The 22,627-nt window shown below is 35.7% G+C and overlaps 1 protein-coding gene across 1 annotated transcript; it reads left to right on the top strand.

The window, feature by feature from the left end:
- Positions 1 to 16,419: 16,419 nt before the first annotated feature.
- On the top strand, positions 16,420 to 18,465 carry LOC104217566 (uncharacterized). The gene is made up of 3 exons (XM_009767851.1): positions 16,420 to 17,010; positions 17,083 to 17,986; positions 18,263 to 18,465. Exons 1-3 carry the CDS (start codon positions 16,420 to 16,422, stop codon positions 18,463 to 18,465), a joined length of 1,698 nt encoding a protein of 565 aa, XP_009766153.1.
- The last annotated feature ends 4,162 nt before the right edge of the window (positions 18,466 to 22,627 follow it).

Genomic DNA, 22,627 nt, shown 5'->3' on the forward strand with positions numbered 1-22,627 from the left:
GGGCGGATGAACCCAAAATATCCTATTCGAGGGCGGATGAACCCAAAAGATCCTATTCGAGGGCGGATGAACCCAAAAGATCCTATTCGAGGGCGGATGAACCCAAAAGATCCTATTCGAGGGCGGATGAACCCAAAATATCCTATTCGAGGGCGGATGAACCCAAAATATCCTATTCGAGGGCGGACGAACCCAAAAGATCCTATTCGAGGGCGGACGAACCCAAAAGATCCTATTCGAGGGCGGATAAACCCAAAAAGATCCTATTCGAGGGCGGACGAATCCAAAATATCCTATTCGAGGGCGGATGAACCCAAAATATCCTATTCGAGGGCGGATGAACCCAAAAGATCCTATTCGAGGGCGGATGAACCCAAAAGATCCTATTCGAGGGCGGATGAACCCAAAATATCCTATTCGAGGGCGGATGAACCCAAAATATCCTATTCGAGGGCGGATGAACCCAAAATATCCTATTCGAGGGCGGATGAACCCAAAATATCCTATTCGAGGACGGATGAACCCAAAATATCCTATTCGAGGGCGGATGAACCCAAAAGATCCTATTCGAGGGCGGATGAACCCAAAAGATCCTATTCGAGGGCGGATGAACCCAAAAGATCCTATTCGAGGGCGGATGAACCCAAAATATCCTATTCGAGGGCGGATGAACCCAAAATATCCTATTCGAGGGCGGATGAACCCAAAAGATCCTATTCGAGGGCGGATGAACCCAAAAGATCCTATTCGAGGGCGGATGAACCCAAAATATCCTATTCGAGGGCGGATGAACCCAAAATATCCTATTCGAGGGCGGATGAACCCAAAATATCCTTAAGACTTGAAAATATCTTATCTCGAATACTTGTTGGGGATTATTTTGCTTGGGATGAATTTTCCCTTTCTACCTTCCCAAAAAAAAAAATTTAAATTTTTTTTTATTTTTTATTATTAGCTTCTTTCTTTGAAGACTAACTCCCTTGAGACTCGTTTTGCCTTTCCCCGAAAGGAACCGCTGAGGATACCGATTTTCACCAAACTCGTGTTGGACTCCTCGAAACTGCTAGAGATAACACTGTTGGGGAATTATTTACTTACCTGTTGGGGGTAAAATGTTATCAGCTGGGGATAACGCTGTCGTGGATAACACTGCTGGGGGATTCTGATTCCTTTGTTGGGGAACAACTTCCTCCATTGAAACTTATTATGTTGGGGCAACACTGGTTCTAAGACCACTTCCCTTGAGACTGGTGTTATATTTATTTTTCCCCGCATGGGTACCTGACTTACAGAAAATTTTCTAAATGGAAGGAAAATTTTCTGCCCCAGTTTGGTAATATCCCTTGTGGCATGCATTTCTGGCGTCAATGCCCATTCCTTTACCTGTTTCAAATCAAACAAAATTTGTTAGTTTAAAACATGGTGGTTGGTTGTGATACTCCTACTGGGATGGTTTTCCCTTTCTCCTTCCTTGCTTTGCGCTCCACAACTTGTTGGGGATGATATTATTTGCTGGGGATAATTCCTTTCTGGGGATATCCCTCTTCTTTTGTGGCATAGCTCGGAAACTGGCATTTCCCCGACCTTTTAGTCTAGTATAAATTTCCCAAATCATGCTCATTGCTCTCCTTGATTTGCCCACGGGTTTTGGCCTTGAGGTTTATAACCTTTGATAAAGGCAATGGTATCCCTCTTGACACTTGTCAGTCCTTCTGTCAATTCCCTTCTGTTGGGGATATCTTTTGACACTGGCCTCGCGTTTGTTCCCTGCTGACTATACCACTTGGATGTACTAGTCAGATCTCATTTTGGAAAGCTGATGGCCTATTTTGAAGTCAGTTCACACTTGTTCTGACCAAACAGACTCTATTGGGGATTTTTCTATGAAAGGAAAAAGATAAAAGGGAACAGAATAAAGACAAAAGAAAAGATGACTCTTTAACAAAAGAAACTATAAATGAAAATCTATCAAATGGAGATACCAGCTCTAATGGTCATGACATGCACATGTGGCCTATCCTCTACCGTCAATCATCTTTCAAGATCTTCAATTGGCGATTCCCCATCTGATTCTCAATCTTATTCGACTTGTAGTGCCCGAAGGGTTTTCACTATCAAGTCTCTCTCATTTTTGGTTTTCTCTCAGCTTTCATCGCCTTATGGTGCCTGTGAAGGTTTTCACCGATAAGACTCTCTCATTTGTATCACTTTCCAGCTGGGGATTTGGAGTGTCGCCGGTATGACTCTTTCTGCTGGGGATTAGAGTCCTTTCTGCTGTGGAACAGAATGTTATGCTCACCGGGGAGACTCTCATTTGTCTGACTTGGCATCTTTTGAAGACTGATCAGAAGGTCTTTCTTTGGACCGTAATGTGGGTTTTGGATAGGGCTAGAAAAAAAGGTATTAAAGGCTCAAAGAATACATTAATTTTGGGTTATTAGTTACAACCTTCGGAATTAGATTTATTTACAACAAATGCAACCTTTGCCCCAGTTTCTTGCTTGGGGATATTTTAATTGATTTTTCTTTATATTTTTTTTTCAAAACTATGACCGAGCCGTGAAGCGCCTACGTATCCTCTTTGAGGAATCAGGTCAAACGTAGTTCCCAATTCCTCTTTTTCATTTGACTTTCTTTTGTTTTTTTTTTTTGTTTTTTTTTTTGTTATCATTTTTCTTTTTTTTTTTGTTGTGTTGTTTTCTTTTCTTTCTCCTTTTTTTTCGTTTGTTTACCTGCGGCGCTTGCGTTTTCTATTCATTGCTACTAATTCCGAACGAGGGGTATGAAGGAAAATAAATAAGGTTCAAAAGGGGTAACGAAGGGTAAAGTGTTTAGGTAGCAGAACAAAATGCCTTCGTCATTCCAGTCTTCAAAACATGCCAAGTGCAAACAACACAATAAAGATTTATAGTCTCTTCCGATGATGCTGGACTTGACAATTATATTCACACGTTTGCTTTTTCATTTGCCATTTCTAAAGCACCGTTGGGCGACACTCTCACTTCTCATTATCATGAAGACCCTTATGTCAATTTGGCGAATCTTGCCTTTAACGGTTTTCTTTATGTTTTACTTGCCCCAGTTCCACATGACTCGAGCTCCGAATAATCTCAAACCGTTCTTATTTCCTTTAAATGTTCTGATCACCTTTTCGGGGTTTTATGATTAACTTTAAAGATTAGGCCCAAACTGTGTGCGCATGTCATGTCACTAGAATCGGCGCTGAACAAAATGATAAAAAGACTAAACAAAAAGATGAATGGAAATAATAAAAGACTGGATTTTGTGCTAGACTACCGGTGAAATGGTTTGAATAACAAAACAAACGAAATAAAATCCTAAACAACCTGGACAAAACTTAAACAAACCGCTATGACAAAACGGAAAGATAAGCGGAAAGATATTGACACAAAACAAAATCCGAATTACAATCCTAATAATCCGAACAAACAGAAATGACAACAAAATAAGCCACCAACTGCTTCTTTCTTGTTAACCAAGGAACGGAGCGTCCTCCCACTTAGCGAAACTGGCATCTTAGCCATTTTGCTTTGCATCAGTATTGCCAGACCGTTGCCAACTTCAATATCATCACCCGTCAACAAGTTCCCAATAGGATTCTTCGCGATGTTCTGGGTGTCATTGTCCGGCTTACCACAAACCAACCACCTTAACTTTGTGATTCAAAACAAAACAGGTTAGAATGGACTCAGTCGGTTCTCATTATTGACAACATCTTTTTTTCTTTTCTTTTTTTTCTTCAAATTTTTTCATTTTTCTTTTTTTTCTATTTTTCATTTTTCATTTTTTCATTTTTTTTTTCGTTTTTTTTCATTCTCTTTTTTCTGTCTTTGTTTTTCATTTTTTTTGTTGTGGTCGAATCTTATGGAGATTGCCTACGTATCATGACCCCGCATGAATCAGACCTTGCGTAGTTCGGACAAAATGAAAGGTAAAAGCAATGAAACATTTTTTCTTTATCAATTTTCATAATAAAACAAATTGGGTTTCGAAGGTTTAAAGATGACCTACAAACTTGAAAATCAAACAACCCGCATATTCTAATCAAAAGATTTACAAAAACAACGGCCAGCTTCCTTTCCCCGTTTGTCAAATGCAACCAAACGGTTATTTTTGCAAATGTGGCCCCTGTCAAACTTCACATGAATTTTGAGGCCGGGGAGGATTATTTTGACACTTTACCAACTTGTCCATTCTTTTACGAAAACAACCTTTCGACAACTGAAAGATACTCTAAGGCTATTTCGGCAAGAACGGTTTAAGACGCGGCCGAAGCTGGCTCGACTTATTATGACAAAATTCAAACGGTATTCACCTGACCGCCGACTCTTTGTTTTTTTTTTCAAATTATAATAAAAACCTGATGTTGCAAACACGACATTATTATTATTATTATTATTATTATTATTATTATTATTATTATTATTATTATTATTTTTTGAATTTTCATAAAAAACCCATTTTAAAAAAGTAAGACTCTTTTTAATTTTTATTTTTATGACAAGACAAACTATATATTTCTATATATTTTTTTTTGAAAAATAAAACAGAACAACGATTTTTTTTTCTATTTTTCCTTTGCTTTTAATAAAACAAACTAATAAGACGTTTTTTTTTCTTTCCAAAATTTCGGCAGAGTTTTGACAGTATTTGGGTATTGGGTTTTTTCAAAAATAAACAATCAATTCCCTAACCGCTATTTCCTTTTTTTCAATTTCACAATATTCATAATATTCAAACACCGGTCAGCATGCGGGCACGAGACAAATAAATGCACGGAAAACAAATAGGATGCATCAGGATGGCCTTTTCATATCAGGTTGCTAGTCCTAGACGGACCCAACCCCTGTGTTGAGTCCCCTAAGTCAAATGCAACGTGATGCAAATAAGCGTTCCTACTAGGGATCCGGCATGAAGTCACGTTATTCTATGTTCAAAACCTGGGTCGGTGTTCTAGACAGTGTACCCGAGCGGACCACTCGAGTTGAGGAAGGAGCTCCTGTCCGGGAACCAAAAGGCCAGTCGGCTTAGAAACTTTCCGAGCCTCTTTTATTTAGGGTATGACACTAATAGAATAGGGAGTCTTAACCAGTAAGCACATCCCCGGAGGTAAGAAGAGTAGGTTTCGGCACAGTTTATATACAGTTCAGATAATATCAAAGCGGTAAAGGCAACATTTAGCACATTAGGCTCAAAACATGTAAAAATCAGATAAAGCCAAACATAACAATTTATCTAAGCTCGAATTTCTAACCCTGAACCAGTGGTTCTGGGTCAAAGTATTCCCCAGCAGAGTCGCCAGAGCTGTCACACCTCCTTTTTACATACCCGCGAGGGTACAAGGGAGTTTTTTCCAATTAAAGGACAATCGAAACGGGATTCGTTTATTTATTTCAGAGTCGCCACTTGGGAGATTTAGGGTGTCCCAAGTCACCAATTTTAATCCCGAATCGAGGAAAAGAATGACTCCATATTACAGTCTGCGCACCAGAAATCCGGATAAGGAATTCTGTTAACCCGGGAGAAGGTGTTAGGCATTCCCGAGTTCCGTGGTTCTAGCACGGTCGCTCAACTGTTATATTCGGCTTGATTATCTGATTTTATACAAATATGAACTTATGTGCAAAATTTTATCTTTTTACCGCTTTCTTACTTATTGTTATTATTTTACGAGAATTGCAACGTCGTGGAAACATATCTCGAACCACGTTACATCAATGCACCCGTAGTTGTTTGGCATATCTCGACTCGGTTGAGATTTGGATTTGGGTCACATAAATGTGCACCCGAGTTAAGGAAAATAAATTATTAAAGGCGCGCCTAAAGCAACTAGCGTCTTGTTATTTTGGGGAAGGCCGTAAAATTCGCTAAACGGCCTGTCCTCGAATTCTAAGTATTTTAATATATACATTTAGAGGGCCCCGCAGCTTGTGCATTTTTTGTTTGTCGAGGCTCGTCTCATTCATTATTAAAAAGAATTTGCAATGTCATGGAAATACATCTCAGACCACGTCACAATCAATGTACCCGTGATTAGAGACACATTTCGATTTCGTTGAGATTTGGATTTGGGTCACATAAATGTGCACCCGAGTTTAAGGAGATAACATTATTAAATACGCGCCTAAAGCGACTAGCGCAGGGTTATTTTGAGAAAAGGCCGTGAAGTTCGCTAAGCGGCCGATCCCGAGTTCTAAGTAATTAACACATACATTTGTGAGGGCCCCGCAATCTATATATTTTACTAGGCGAGGCTCATCTCATTTATTTTAAATGGACAAATCCTAAAGCGACTACATCTTTTCTATTAAAATTAGTCTCTAAAATAAATAAAGAAAATCCTAATTAATTACGAGCTTTTTTTTATTTAAGAAAGCATGACATACTAATTGCTATATTAATACAAATATTGATGAACAAGAATTTTACTAAAAAAAATTCAAAATTATAAATAAAATAAAAATTTGACAACTAATATTCAAAAGAATCAAATATAGTTAGATTGAAGCTCGCATTGTTATATATAAAAAAAACTATTGGAATTAATTATTCACAACCATTTGAAACTGGATTTAACCATAATTACTAAAGCTTAATAGAAAGTTTATTAGACTTAAACGTTCTTCTAATTTTGTTTGAACTCAAATCATGCCTTAATACCTAATTCACGAAATTTAGTTCAAATTCATGCCTTAGCTAAATTTAAGTACTTGTTCACAATTAACCTACTGTTGATAATCTTAGAACCTTCATAGCTAGTGAATTAACCCGTTTTGCCAAGCCGATTCATTAAAGACTAACTTATGTTATTTTCTCTTATTCCAATTATTATTCAATAATACATAAAATAGCCTAAATACAATCAATAAAAGGAACAGAGAAAAAGCGAAATTAAAACTTCAAAATTCGATTCTTCATATGTATTCATGCTTCCACATTTTTAGCTTGCAATAACTAGTATTACATTCGTGTACCTGGTATTGGAAAACAAGAGAAGATGAAGCTGAGAAGCAGCAACAGTAGTAACAATGTAGCACAACAACGACAGTCCAGCAACACAGGAATAGACCAGTAACAGTAGGAATAGTAGAAAACCCAGGAGACTATAAACGACTCCAAGTATAGAGAAGAAGTAAAAGGCAGGAAGGTTCTGACTATTTCAGATCTTAAGCGAGGCAATGAAACAGTAACTATTCTTTTTCAACTTCAAAACTCTCCAAAATGAATTCTGCCCCTGTAAATTCAGTGTATCCAGAATGTATATTGGGTGTATACTTCTCACTCCGCCCCCTCTTTTTTTCTTCTCTCTATCTAGTTTTTCCTCTTTTTTTTCCACCCCTTCTTCCTAAATTTTCTCTTCTATTTATAGCAAAATTTTCGAAATTTTCAGATTTGTTTTTTTATTATTTTATTATTTTTTTAATTAAAAGAAATCCCACTTACAAATTGCTTTTATTTTTTTAGAAAAAGAAATCCCACCTTTATTTACTTTTATTTTTAAAATTCCAACTTTAATTACTTTATCTTATTTAAAATCCCACTTTTTATTTTTTTAAAAGAGAATCTCACTTTATTTAACTTTTCTTTAAAAAACAAACCACTATCTTTTCTTTTTCTTTTAAAAATGCTACTTTCAATTACTTTAAATTTTTTAAATTTTCAGATACCTTTATATTTATTTTTTAATTCCAACCTTATTTTACTTTTAAATTTTTTAAAACTTTTTACTTTTTTTAAATTTTCTACATTCTTTTACTTTTTTTTATTTTTTTATTTTTTTATTTTTTTAAAATCATTTCCGAAATTACTATATATATATATTTTTTAAAATAAAAATAAAAATAATAAATAAAATAAAATATTTTCGGATTTTTTTATATATATAAAAAAACAAAAAATAAAACTATTAATAGTGATAATTCACTTTTTATTTTTTATTTTTTTGGTTTTGTTTTGTGTTGGACAAAAATGAAGAAGGGGTGTTGGGTTAATGGAGCGGACCGGATCGACCCGGTTTGAAACGGACCGGGTCATGGGGAAAGTTGGGCAATTATTTGGGCCTGTGGTTTGAAATTGAAGAAGTGGCCCAATCCGATTTTTCTTTGTATTTTTGTTCTCTTTTCTTCTTTTATTTTTCTAAAACTAAATTATAAAAGTACTTAAATTATTATTAAGAACTAAATTAAGTTATAAAAGCGCAAATTAACTTCCAATAACAATTAACGCACAATTAAGTAATAATTAAGCATAAAATTGTTCATTTGGACATTAAATGCTAAAAATGCAAAAGATGCCTATTTTTGTATTTTTTATTAATTTAACAAATAAACATGCATAGACAAACATACAAATAGTTACACAAAATATCACAAAAATTGCACACCAAGAAAAATTATTTTATTTTTGAATTTTTTGGGAGTATTTCTCATATAGGGCAAAAATCACGTGCTTACATGTAGCATCAGCACAACCGACCCCATGTGCTGGTAAATGTCTGGCCTAACCCCGGCAAGGCAGTGACAGAGTCTAGGACCAGACTCCAGATAAACATGTGCAGTTATATATATATGTACGATAAAAAGATAAATGGAAACAAACAAATAAAGTTGGGAAGGGGAAACATGCTTCGGGGATAACAGATAAAACAGAATCTCAAGAGAATTATAAGGAAACCAAAAATTTAACTTCTAACAAGGATAAGGAAAATAGAGGCAGATTTCACTTTCAGTTTACATCTCATTGCAGGCGTGCAACCCGATCTCATTTCTCATATCTTGTAGTAGACGTACCACCCGCTCCCATTTCATTAAATCTTGTGGTAGGCGTACCATCCGTTCAAATTTCATAATATCTTGTGGTAGGCGTACCACCTGCTCCCATTTCATCATATCTTATGGTAAGCGTACCACCCGCTCCCATTTCATCATATCTCGTGGTAGGCGTACCACCCGCTCCCATTTCATCATATCTTGTGGTAGGCGTACCACCCCCTCCCATTTCATCATATCTTGTGGTAGGCGTACCACCCGCTCCCATTTACAAGCCAGCACAAAATCACAAGGAATCCTGGCAAGGGAACAAAAGCAATATAATAACTTATCGGCAAGGGAACAATAATATCAAAATAAACATCCCGGCAAGGGGGAATCAACTATAACTAATCTTAACTCAACTCCTACTCAGTTCAATTAATACCAATACTCAGTCATAAATAAAATCCACGAAAATAAGCTAAATCCTTGCTCAATATTTAGAATCATCAATTAAAGGATTCGTAGTATCATTTAAGAACACAACAATTATCAATTTAAGACTCATGATCATACTCGACACCAACGTATAAATACTCGTCACCATGCCTATACATCGTACTCAACAAGAAGCAATTAGAAAATAGGACACAACTCCTAATCCTTCAAGCTAAGGTTAGACCGGACACTTACCTTAAACTTTCACGGCCAACTCAATCCTCAATTACTGCCTTTCCTCTCGAATTCGGCTCTAAATAAATTATATCTATGCATAATCGACTTCATAACATTAATAAATGCTAAACAATCCAATTCCAATGTCTAATTATAGCTTTCTAATCATTCTTCCAAAAATCCTAAAATCGACCCCGGGCCCGCTTGGTCAAAATATGAGGTTCGAACCAAAATCCGATCACCCATTCGCCCACGAGCCCAAATATATGATTTATTTTCAAATCTGACCCCAAAACGAGGTCTAAATCATAAATAATCATTAAGCCCTAATTCTACCCAAATCCCTAATTTCCTACCCTTAATCACATGTTTTAGGCCTAGAAATCTAGTGGGCGTTGATAAAAATGGAAGAAAGCAAGTTAATTTTGCACACAAGTCATATTTGTCATTACGGACCTACTCCAACATTCGGAATCGGATTCCGATCCCGATATCAAAAAGTCCACTTCCGGTCAAACTTCTCAAAAACATTCAAATTTTTATCTTTAGCCAAATGACTTTAAAATGACCTACGGGCCTCCGAATTCACTTCCGATCGCGCTCCCAACTCCAAAATCACCATACGGAGCTATTCCCAGACTCAGAATCCCAAACGGATATCGATAACACTGAAATTCACTACAACCCAAACTTATGAAATTTCTTCCAAAATGCTAACTTCCACAATAGGCGCCAAAATGCTCCCGGTTCATCCAAAACCCGATCTGGGCATACGCCCAGGTCCGAAATCATCATACAAACCTGCTGAACCTTCGAATCCCGATTCTGATGTCGTTTACTCAAAAATCCAATCCTAGTTAGTTCTTTCAACTTTAAAGCTTCCTAAATGAGAATTGTTTTTCCAAATCAACTCCGGACTTCCGAAAATTCAATTCCGACCACGCGTACAAGTCATAATACCTGAAATAAAGCTGCTCATGGCCTCAAACTGCTGAACGGCGCACTAAAACTCAAAATGACCGATCGGGTTGTTACATTTGGCCTGTTGTACTTTATGCTGCCTACTTACTCATTTTTGGAGAAAAACATAGACCCCACTTTAGTGACCTTTTCACGTGACACTCAAGTTGCAGTCTTGTTAACAAGGCATTACCTTTTTACTTCTATTTTGTTCTTTTTAGTTTTCTCCATTGTTTTCTTTTTAGTTTTCTCTATGATAGCCTATTAATAGCATGTTTGACAAAGCTAGAAAAATTAGCTTATTTTGAAAAATATTTTTTTCTAAAAGTATTTTTTTCAAAAGTATTTCTAGTTACTACTATTTAGAAGCGGGAGTTGGGGCTCTTCGTCGTCCTGCTTCCTGATTTACAATTAGGTCCCTACTTTTGATCCAAAAGCAGGGGTATTTTTGTCACTCTGCTCACTTTGTACTTTTTGCAGCGCCTTTTCCCTTCGCACTCTCTTCAATACGCGCTTTCTCATCCTCTATCGACGTGGAAGATGAATCGATTCTTGCTTCTGCTGCTGTCAGCTGTTCTTCCAGATGGGTAACACCTGCTCTTGGATGGATATCCGATTAGGGGTGACTGCCAATAAAATCTGTAATACCTTATGTTCTGTTTGGGTTTTCTTTTCCTTTTTTTGGTTCTTGGCTTACTACTCTGTTCCTTTTGGTATCTCTGCTTGCTAGGTGAAACAAGTCAGTACTTCTTGCTTCCTTCTCTATCTCCTCCTTTAGATTTCTGTGTACTGCAGTATGTTACTCAAAAGTTATTAGCTGTGACGTTCATCTCTTGTAGCCTTTTTTCCCTATGACCATGTTCAGAGAAAGGAGCTGTAATTTATTCTTTAATCAATAAACTTGTGGAGATTTCTATTCACTTAAAGCTAGGCACACAGCTGCTCGTTCTGCTGCTTCTCGCGTTATCTACCTCTCTTGTATGACGCTTTAGTACTTTGTACTTGAAAAAGATAACAATATTCATACTAAGATACTTATTCAAGTTGTTGTCACTGTGATGTATACCCTTTTAAGATTAAAACAAAAGGCCCATCAATTAGACCATAAATAATTGTTGGAAAATCTGGGAATAATGTTTAAAAGAATATTTTAGTAAATTCTTATTTACCATATCACTGGTAGCTTGTCTCCCCACCCTCCTTGTTTTCTCGTTGGTTAAATTGTAGTGTAGGATGAGTGACCAGCTTTTTTGTTGGCCTGTGGAAGGGATATAAAGATGGATGTTGGGTATGCTTTGTAAGTCTACTCATGCCTGTGCAAATTTCCAAGGCGTTGTTGTTGTGTTAGTATAATTAGGCTATAATATATGAACTGATATGGAAATATGTAACAAAACTTTGTAACTTGCATCTTTCTTTTCATGTTAAATTTACTTGAATAAGTTTTAGAAACGTAGAGATAAGTGGTTGGCATCAAACATGCCATAAAATTTACAGATGGATGCAGATAAATGAGTTGTTAAAATTTTGTAATTTTCCCTTCAGAACATTTGGTGATCGATTTTTGCTTGGAACAATGATTTAATTCAGTTATTTTTCCTTATCAGCAACCAAGGTACAGTACCAAAATCTTGCTGGAAAAATCATATTATTTTACCATGATACTTTTACCTGGGTGTTGTATTATATGATGTGTTAGAAGAAAATGAAAAATAACTTATCTCCAATTGAATGGCTCCAAGATTCCAAGCATGTTCCTAGAGAAAGTCTGATGTCGACCTGTTAAATTTGGATCTACTGAATAAACAACGAAAATTTAGCCTTTGTGATCTACATTACGAGGATACTAGGTGGGGGTATGTAACTACATTTGGTTTTTTTGCATCATTGTATCTTGGAAGAGTCATACGAAGTACTGATAGCCCTTTTAACGTAGAGCGGGAAAGAATTTAAAGTAAATTAGTGCATTATGAGTTCTCCAACTGTAAGAAGAAAGCACTGTATTTTGAGAGAATGAATATAACATCAACTGAGATAATGAATTTAGGAAAAATTATTTATTTTGTCAGACAAGTCAGCCTATTTTATGTGTCCGTTAATGTGCCAGAATGATATTTTCAGTGATTATTATCTATTAGAACACAAACAAGTAAGGGAGAGAAAGGGGAAACAACTTGCTTCCACCTACGTAGATGAATTGAACCATAATTATCTTTTAATGTTTGCTTCGATAATACACTGCTGCCAAAGTCTGTAAGAAATTGTCTTTTTTAGAATCTTGAAAGGTTCTTCGATGAAAATTGGTGAATTATATGTTACTTTGATCGGTCAATCATTCCACATCATAAACTAATGGAATAACCCAGTAGCACACACCAACAACCTTTTTTCTTCGTTGTACCATTACATTTGAGACAGTAACGTTACAATTTCCGTACAGAATTATTTTAAGAGTATTTTCGATGCCCAACATATTCTGTATGTTGACCATGACAGAAATTGTTTTTTATTTTTGTAGAATTGTTGACGTTTCTCTTACGTTCAGTATAACCAACACACTTGTAGAAGAAGTTCAGCACCGTAGGTAACCAAGTATCTTCTTTTAGTAGTTGTTGTTGTCCACCATTTTCTTTTGTACAATTATTTTGTTTATTTTTTGTTTGTTAACTGATTTATGTGCGTAACAAAAAGTTTGGCTTGACATATTCGCTTTTTCATTTATGGTGTGGTCTCACGGTGTCCATTTTCTTTTATTTCACTTCGGGTCATGTTTTGATTAGATTTTCCCGCTTAGTTAGCAAAGCTTTACCTTTGGAAAAGTACCTTTGAGAGGATGTTATAATACGAAGAAAAAAAACCAAAAAATTATCGTAATTGTTCTCCCTATAGGTACAAAAATTGATCAGAAAGCTCAGAGGTATTCAGCTGATTCCAATGTCACTTATGAAAAAACTAATAGTCAAAGCATACCTTTTTTTTAAAACATACAATGACATTATGAATCGCCTCCCATATTTTATTCCTTGGGGTAACTATATCTGCTCAAAGATAGCCTCAATTTTGTCACTTCCTTGTGATATGCATGTCGGTGATAAAAATTAATACAATGTTAAAAGGCTATGACAGTTTGCACAGTATCATTTAAGAGTAGGTACTACGGTTTTGATGGATCATACACAAAAAAACAAACGCCCCCTATCAGAAACGGATAGGAATGACAACCGACGTGAAAAATATAAAGCCATGTCAGCAGAGAAAAAACAGAAGTTGTTGCTACAACGCCGACTTATATACCAAGAGTCAAAGACACGCACACCTCCTGAGAAAATAATTGTGGATCGCTTGACTGGAATAATGGATCCACATGAATGCTCTACGAACACTTCTTACATTCTGCATCCAGGTTAGAACATACGATTCTCCGTACATAATCGCTTTGACCTTGTCTCGCAGCGTTATCTCTCATTTTAAATAGTTAACTTCCTCTACGTTTTCTCTTCGATGTAGCTTTTAATACGTGTAACAATCATCCTCTGCCTTCTGCTATGGGTAACGAAATACATGTATTGCGTTCACTTTCTACCTATGAAAAGGGTGAGTATGCCGCCTTCTACGCTTACTTTTACACTACTTGCCACCATTTTATGCCATCTAAGGACCACCCAACTTGGTCTTAGGTTCAACTTCAGCAGTACCCGGGGAACTACGTAACAAAGACTCCGAAGTAGTTACGACTAGAGGTTCGTTTGGTTTTCTGTCTGCTGAAACACTAATTGTTTCCTCTGGTTCACCTTAATTTTAATGGTCTATTTCCAACATATAGGTCGTACACCCACTACAAAGTCTTGTCCAATTATCGGTCAGTTGCGTTCAAACTATGTTCCACTGAAGAAAGTTCCAATCTGCAAATTTTGCTCAGCAAAGAGATTTCAGTATGAACCGCCTACATTTTGCTGTGGCAGTGGGACAATAAAGTTAACTTCTCATCAAATGCCTACCAAACTGCGCAATTTATTTCTTGGAAACAGTGTGGAGTTCAAACACTTCCGAACATACATTAGAACGTATAATAATCTTTTTGCGTTCACATCACTTGGTGTAAAGTATGACAAAGATTTAGCAAAAAGAAATTCTGGTATCTACACCTTCAGAGTTCAAGGGAAGATGTACCATTGGATAAATAATTTGCACCCTACAGATGACAAACCAAGAAATATACAGCTATACTTTTATGATAACTGCAATGAGCTGGCACATAGGATGGCATGTTCCGCCAGAATCCACGAATCAGTAGTGAAAGAATTGATGGATATATTATCAATAAATCCATACTCTGTGTTTTTGCGGTCCTTGGTACATATACCAAACTTTCAAGATTTCCACATAGCTCTCAAATGCGACTTAAATTTGGACTAGAGAGTATATAATTTGCCGACTTCGTATGAAATTGCAGCAATATGGACCGAGGAAAAAGATAACGCATCCTTTAACGCACCACATATTCAAATTTACCCTCGCACTGATCGAACACAAATAGTGAATTACTATTATGGTTGTTATGATGCATTGCAATATCCGCTATTATTTCCGCTAGGGAAAAGTGGATGGCATTGTGGTATTAAGAAGCTCCCAGCAAATTGTCCTGCGTACTTACGAATTGTGCATCTCGAAGAGGTCCCAAGTATAAGAAATGTTATGTCACTTGACGAATATCTTGAAATGGAAGCTGAACTTCTTAAAAAAGGGCAGCGACGAAGAGATACAGTTTCTGTTCGTGAGTATTATTGTTACAAATTACAAATGAGAAATGACGATGAATATGAAATATTGCATACCGGAAGAATATTTCAGCAGTATTCAGTTGATGAATACATTAAACTCAAAACTCAAAGGTTGGATTTCGCAGCGTTCAATCAAGATTTATTCAGGATGGCTATGCTACAAGGACTTCTTGACATCTTGCGATTAGGTGAACGCGATTCTTCTAATATCGGGAAACAAAATTTTCTTCCAAACTTTTTTATTGGAGGTCCGCGGGATATGCGACAACGGTACATGGATGCTATTGCGCTCGTGCAACATTTCGGTAAACCTGATTTATTTATAACTATGACATGTAATCCCTCTTGGATGGAAATAAAGGAACATTTAATCTCAACTGATAAGGCACATAATAGGCCTGATTTGATCAGCCGTGTATTTAGAGCGAAAATAGAAGAATTCAAAAATGATATACTATCGCGAAATATCTTTGGAAAGGTAGCAGCTTTTATGTATACTGTAGAGTTCCAAAAGAGAGGTTTACCACACGCTCATTTTCTTATAATATTAACTAATGAATACAAGTTACTTACCCCAGAGGCTTACGATAATATTATTCGTACTGAAATACCTGATGAAAATGCAGAACCAGATTTTATATTCGCTTTTTCTTAAACACATGATGCATGATCCATGCGGTAATCTAAACCCAACAAACTCTTGTATGAAGAAAAAAGGCTACTGTAAATTCAAATATCCAAAAAGCTTTGCGGACCGGACATCAAAAGGAGTAGAATCTTACCTAATTTATAGAAGACGCAATACAGGACTAGTGGTAAAAATAAGAGAACAATACTTGGATAACTCATGGGTTGTTCCATATAATCTTTTTTTGTTGGGAAAATTTGACTGCCATGTGAATGTCGAGATATGCTATGATATTAAGGTCGTTAAGTATCTCTATAAGTATATATGTAAAGGTCATGACAAGATTGTATTTTTAGTACATAATAATGATACAAACACAGAAGTAGATGAAATAAAGGAATACCAGTCTGCTAGATGGGTGTCGCCTCCCGAAGCTATGTGGCACTTGTACGGTTTCTCCATTAGTGAAATGTCATGGACTGTATGCTCTCTTCAACTTCATCTTAAAGGACAACAATTTGTTTCATTCAGAAGCAGCGCAAATGTAGATACACTTGCAAATAATCTGTTGATTAACTAGACGATGTTAACACAATTTTTCGAAATGAATAGAACAAATGCAGAGGCTATGAAGCTCAATCTATTATACCGGGAATTCCCTCAACATTTTGTTTGGTCTGCAACAGAGAGGAAGTGGACACCTCGGAAACAACGATATGCTATTGGTCGTGTTGTAACATGTCATCCAACAGAAGGTAAACGATATTATCTTAGAATGCTATTAATGACTATTAGAGGACCAAAATCATATAATGATTTTCTAACTGTTAATGGAGAACGTTGTAGAACCTTTAGAGAATCAGTGGAAAAACGAGGATTGCTACAAAGCGACAATAGTTTGCTTGAATGCATGTCAGAAGCAACAAGTTACCAAATGCCATACAGTTTGCGACGTTTATTTGCTACATTACTGATTTATTGTAATCCTACTAATCCAAGACAACTCTGGGAACAATTTGAAGAGCACATGTTCGAGGATTATATGTTGGTACCCAATATTCAGAAAAACAATATTCGATACCGAGTTTTAAACCATATTAACGACATATTACACTCTATGGGTGGTGACATAAATGAATATCAACTCATTCCTGAAACAATAAGGCCTTCTGTAGCGGCAAAAGAGGCAAAGGAGGTATATTTCGAAAGGACTATCGCGGTTACTAATGAGGATATACTATTACACAAAAAGTTGAATACAAATTAGCTTAAAGCATACAATATAATTATAGAGAGAATTTTTTCAAACAAAGCTGGGGCATTCTTCATTGACGGACCTGGAGGAACAGGGAAAACCTTTTTATATCGTGCATTGTTGGCAACTGTACGATCTAAAAGGTATATAGCATTGGCAACTTCCACTTCCGGCGTAGCTGCATCTATACTTCCTGGTGGACGAACTGCACATTCACGTTTTAAAATTCCTATAAATACTGATGAAAATGTGACCTGCAACATCAGCAAACAAAGCTCACTTGCCTGTTTGATTCAGGATGCAAAATTAATTATATGGGATGAAGTGTCTATGGCGAAAAAGAGAACGATCAAACTGCTTGATTTACTTTTAAAGGATTTAATGGATTCAACGATACTATTCAGTGGAAAATTTGTAGTTTTCGGAGGTGACTTCAGGCAGACATTGCCAGTAATTCGGAACGAAAAAAAGGAAGATTTCATTAACGAATGTTTACTATATTCTCATATTTGGGAAGAACTTGAAAGGCTGCGATTATTCGAAAATATTAGAGCGAAAGATGACCCTTCATTTTGTAATTATTTGTTGCGAATAGGAAACGGAGAAGAAAAAATAAACTCAACAAACAAGATTGAAATTCCAACTTCTTTGATCATTCCTTATACAACCGAAAAGGAATCTTTGGATAAATTATTCGCGATAACTTATCCAGACGTGCATACATTTTTTTCCTCCTCATCCTATACAAGTTCTCGTGTTATCTTAACAACTAAGAATGATTTCGTCGATGATATCAACGACATGCTTGTTGCTCGCTTCCCAGAAGAATCAAAAGCTTTTATTGGTATTGATGAAACTATCGAACCTCATGATCAATCACAATTTGAGGATCTGTTGCACAGTTTAAATCCACCTGGTCTGTCTCCTTACAAATTGACATTGAAACAAAACTGCCCAATTATATTATTACGAAATTTAAATCCGTGTGATGGTTTATGTAATGGAACACGTTTGACTTGCTGTGGTTTTAAATCGCATGTCATTAGCGCCAATATTTCAGTTGGTCACTTGAAAAATACACATGTGTTTGTCCCTAGGATACCATTATTAGCATCCCAAGATGAAAAATGCCTATTCCGTTTAAAAGGACACAATTTCCTGTAAGACTGCTTTGCAATGACTATAAATAAAGCGCAAGGTCAGACATTAGATTTTGTTGGAGTTTATTTGCGAGAACCTGTGTTTTCGCACGGTCAACTTTATGTGGCTTTGTCTAGAGCAAAGAGTTCGAACTGTGTGAAAGTGCTAATCCAACCCACTATACCAGGTAGGGAGGACGATCACTACACGGATAACATTGTCTACAAAGAAATCATCGAAAAAGCTACTTTATGAGGATATTGCGACAAGAACAGATAGTATCCTAGCAAAAAAAAAAAGAAAACAACTCACGAAGAATACTGATGATGTGCAATCCGGTCGGTAGCAATCAGCTTGTATTCGCTCAAGCGATGAAACGATAACTGATGCTCTTTTCGCACATGACTGCTCCAACAAAGATGAATCTATACGAGGCTGTGGCATTGGCTATGATGGTCGTGCAGAGGCATTTTCGCATGAAAATTTGGTACATACTGCTGGAGCTAAAGGGCAATACTTGGACAGTCGATGGCATCACTTAATACACTGGTGGAGAACTGTTCCTATATGTAATTATTTCACAATCTAAAAGATGATAGAGATATTTTTAAACAGATGTACCTCTATATTTTATAAAATATAAATGTTTGCAAAACTTGAGAGTTTACTGCAACTGAACTTTACATGAGAAAAAATAATTTGTTAGGTTCTACAGAGTCATTAGATATACAGGGACAAGCCAATTAGCCATGAATAATCTTTTTAACTAACAATGCCAACTTCGTGTGCTAATTATCATTGCATATAATTATTAAATATAAAATTTCATCCATTTTATTATTTGTGTGTACCTATTTTTTATCTTTTGATATACTGATGATGTCTTCTTTTTCCCCCCAATGTAGAGTCTTCATAATACATGGAGCATAGATTAACCATTGATAGGATCACTCCACAAACAAAAGAGTGGACGTCAAAGGTACAACTCATTGAGAAGCCTCGACCAAGGCAAAGTAAAGATGGAAAGACGCGATTCCAGATTGCTGTTGTCCGAGACGAAAGAGTAATCTTCTAACTACCGTGTTATTTCTTATTCTACTGGTTCAAATATAATTGCAATAGCTACTATTGTTTAATTGAAAGAAAAGAAAGAGATCCATCAACTTAGGTAATCACAAGTGTCATCGTTTCTCTCACACTGGCTATGTGAGGAACTAAATGTTTGAGATAATCTATGAAAGTAGATATTCCATTTACCATTCATGTCTGTCTGATATGTGGTTCTTCAGACAAAAATTGTGGTACCAAACTTTGGAATTTCTTCTTTGGATTATTTACTTCTTTATGTATAGTCCTTTATTTGTCCAGAAGGATATATTTACGGTACACTTTGCAGTCGTCATGTTAGGAATTTGCTTAAACTTCTTACATCTTAAGAAATTAAAGAACAAGAATTCGGAAGGCAGGACCAATTTGATGGTAATTATTTTATTCATTCAATGTTCATTCTCCAAGGCCGCACTCTAATAAAACAGATATTTGTAGTGGTCAGATATGATGATAAACGTGTCATTAAGTACCTCTAATTACTTCTAGCTTAAAATTTATCTTCCGAGATATGATATATGAGATCTATCACGTTCTAAGAAGTTACTATTTGTATCTTAGGAAGCCTTTTTAAAATCCAAATTATGCATTACAATAAACAACATAAAATCACATTAAAATCAGATTACATATACTATTTCAAACAAAAGAGTAAATGGAAGCATTCTTAATTGCGAGACATATGATAGATTGTCTATTTGTTGAATACACCCCCACAATGCTAATAATACCAGAAACAGTTCATTAAAATACTTCAACTCACAAATTACTTACATAATACAAATTAAATATTAGGTACTATTATCTCAAGAATATGACTTTATTTTGTTGCAAATACCTAGGCATAGGAGTATCATTTCATAGTTATCCATCCACAACTTACAGATTGTTGAAACCATATTGTTTTCCTTATGTTAACTGATCATGTATACCTTTATTTAGTAAGCTAAAGGATTAAATGTAGACGTTTCCTCTAAGATAATAAACTTACACTTTCATAACTGACAGATTATTGAAATCATATTGTTGTCCTTGAAACATTTTAAGTAGTTGGATGATAATAATACGAGTAGCTAATACGTTAATGTTCTTTCGCAGTCATACATTGTATTCAATTTATTATTCATCCTGCTAATTTGCGAGCCTTTGAAGTTAATTTCATTTACTACCTTGTTGTAAACCTTTTGACTGCTACACTATGCATTTCTCATGTATTACCAATTGTCAGTTAACTAATGTATACATAATTTTAATTTTCCTTTTTACCAAGAGAATTTTTTACTTTGTAGTCGCTGGAATACAAACCACACTTGGTAACAGGTTTGTTTGGTTTCATCCATACGGAATTGTTAACTTGCTTTCTGTACCATTATTACTAGACTATTGGTGACACTAACAACGAAATTTCGTTAATCTCATCCAAAGTTGCCTCGAGCAGTAACAAGGTTTTACAATAACAACTTTGTTTATGCTATTATTCTTCCACAATGTTGTCCACATTTTCATGTTGTCAACATCCTTTGCATTTAGTTTTCCCCTGGCCCCTAAATTCCAATTGAGAAGTAGAAAATAAAAAACAGTTGGTGGAATCTTGAGATGGTAGCCTCATAAGAAAAGTAGCAAAAAGTGGTGGAAGCTTCAGATTGGCCTCATAACAGAAGTGGCTAAAAAATATAGATTTCTTGGGGTTGTCACAAAAAATTTCCCGAGTTAATTTTTTTCCTCATTTAAACGTTTTAGACATATATAATTAATTTCCAGATTTTGTGATGCAATACTGTGGATTCTCTTTAGTTTTGGTGGATGAGATCTACATTTGAGAATGAGAGTTCAACTACACATTCTTTACTTCAAAGAGCTATGCTGACTTTACGTCAATGGTATGAAATAATTTTAGCTATGGTTTATGACTGAGTAATATTCTTCCTCGGGCTCCTTTTTTGGTAACTCTCTACAAATTGCAAATCTTGTATAGATTAGTTATCAATTGTCTTTCTTGAGTTTCAGGCTGCCCATACTGTACTTTTTTACTATGTTAATATTTCAATATGTGCATTTGTATGTCTCCATGTGTTTATATGGATACACTTCCGCAAGGGTAGTTGAGTAAGTCATCATTCTATTAAAATGTAGGAAGAGCAAGTAGCTGCTGTTCTATATGGGAAAGACATAGAAAAGTATGCAGACAACTTCACCCCGTTTTCCACTTACTTGATATCTACTGCAAAAGTGAGAGTTCCTTTACCCTACGAAGTACCTATCAACCATTTTGAATGGGTTATTGATAAATTTACTGTCGTCGAAGAGGTGAAAGATGCTAACATACAAGACCCACCGCTCCCACCTCCGACGAGGTTGAATACTGTACCTTTTGCATATTTGCACGAGCAACAGCGAAATACGGAATTTGGCAATCATTATTTTACGTGTAATACCTTCTGACAATTAAATTTATTTGTATCCTTACATTCTGAGACCGTGTACATTGGTCTAAATTATAAGTCGCTTGCAATGTCCACTACACAGACATAATCGCCATTCTGGTGAACTGTGGCTCGATAAAGTATGTTGGCGCTAACAATAGAAAATATCGTGAAATCACCATAATGGATACCAAGTAAGTCTGCTGGCATTCTATTTACTTTATTACTTCCTTCCAAAAAAAAAATTGGCTACAAATATATAGCCAGATATTGTATGGCGATGTCGTCTTATTTAGTTGATTACTTTTGTCAGATACCTTTAATTAAAAAGTTACAATGTCATGAGATTATAATCTCAACCACCTCCTACTGCACCTTCAGCTTGATCTATGCCATATGCGTTACTTCTTTGTTCAACAAATTTGATCTTTCTATAAATAGAACAACGCATAAGATCTCCAAAAAGAAATTGTATAGAATTTCAGACATAATCCAGCTTTCTCTTTGTCTTGACATTTTGAAGTACAACATTTTAGTGATCACCATGGTTTAGTACAAATTTTTATTCTGTATACTGGCCTAGGTAAAATCCAGTACTGCTCACGAGAAAAGAAATGCAAAGAAGTCTGAAATGTGTCTATTACTATTTTTTTTAATTTGTCCGTTACTGCCTTTTTTTAATGTAAACATTAACTACTACCATCTGATATATCGTAGTGAAGAAGACTTCATTACTTAATGGGAGATTAAAACTCCTTATATTCTACTGTCTGCGTCATTTTTGTAGCTAAAACATGATTCATATATAATACGAGTTAAGAAAGTTTGTTACTCATTTTAGAAGATTATCCATTGGAAAATATTTAAATGTATAGCTAACTCTAATA

The sequence above is a fragment of the Nicotiana sylvestris genome, chromosome 11 (genome assembly GCF_000393655.2).
Source record: "Nicotiana sylvestris chromosome 11, ASM39365v2, whole genome shotgun sequence".
Lineage (NCBI taxonomy): Eukaryota > Viridiplantae > Streptophyta > Magnoliopsida > Solanales > Solanaceae > Nicotiana > Nicotiana sylvestris.

What these genes read in the sequence shown, in the direction of transcription:
- LOC104217566 (XM_009767851.1), top strand. Translation starts at nt 16,420, where the DNA reads ATGAATAGAACAAATGCAGAGGCTATGAAGCTCAATCTATTATACCGG. An exon ending in CGGCAAAAGAGGCAAAGGAG is followed by an intron (nt 17,011 to 17,082) that starts GTATATTTCGAA and finishes AATACAAATTAG; the next exon opens with CTTAAAGCATACAATATAAT. An exon ending in GCACAGTTTAAATCCACCTG is followed by an intron (nt 17,987 to 18,262) that starts GTCTGTCTCCTT and finishes CTATAAATAAAG; the next exon opens with CGCAAGGTCAGACATTAGAT.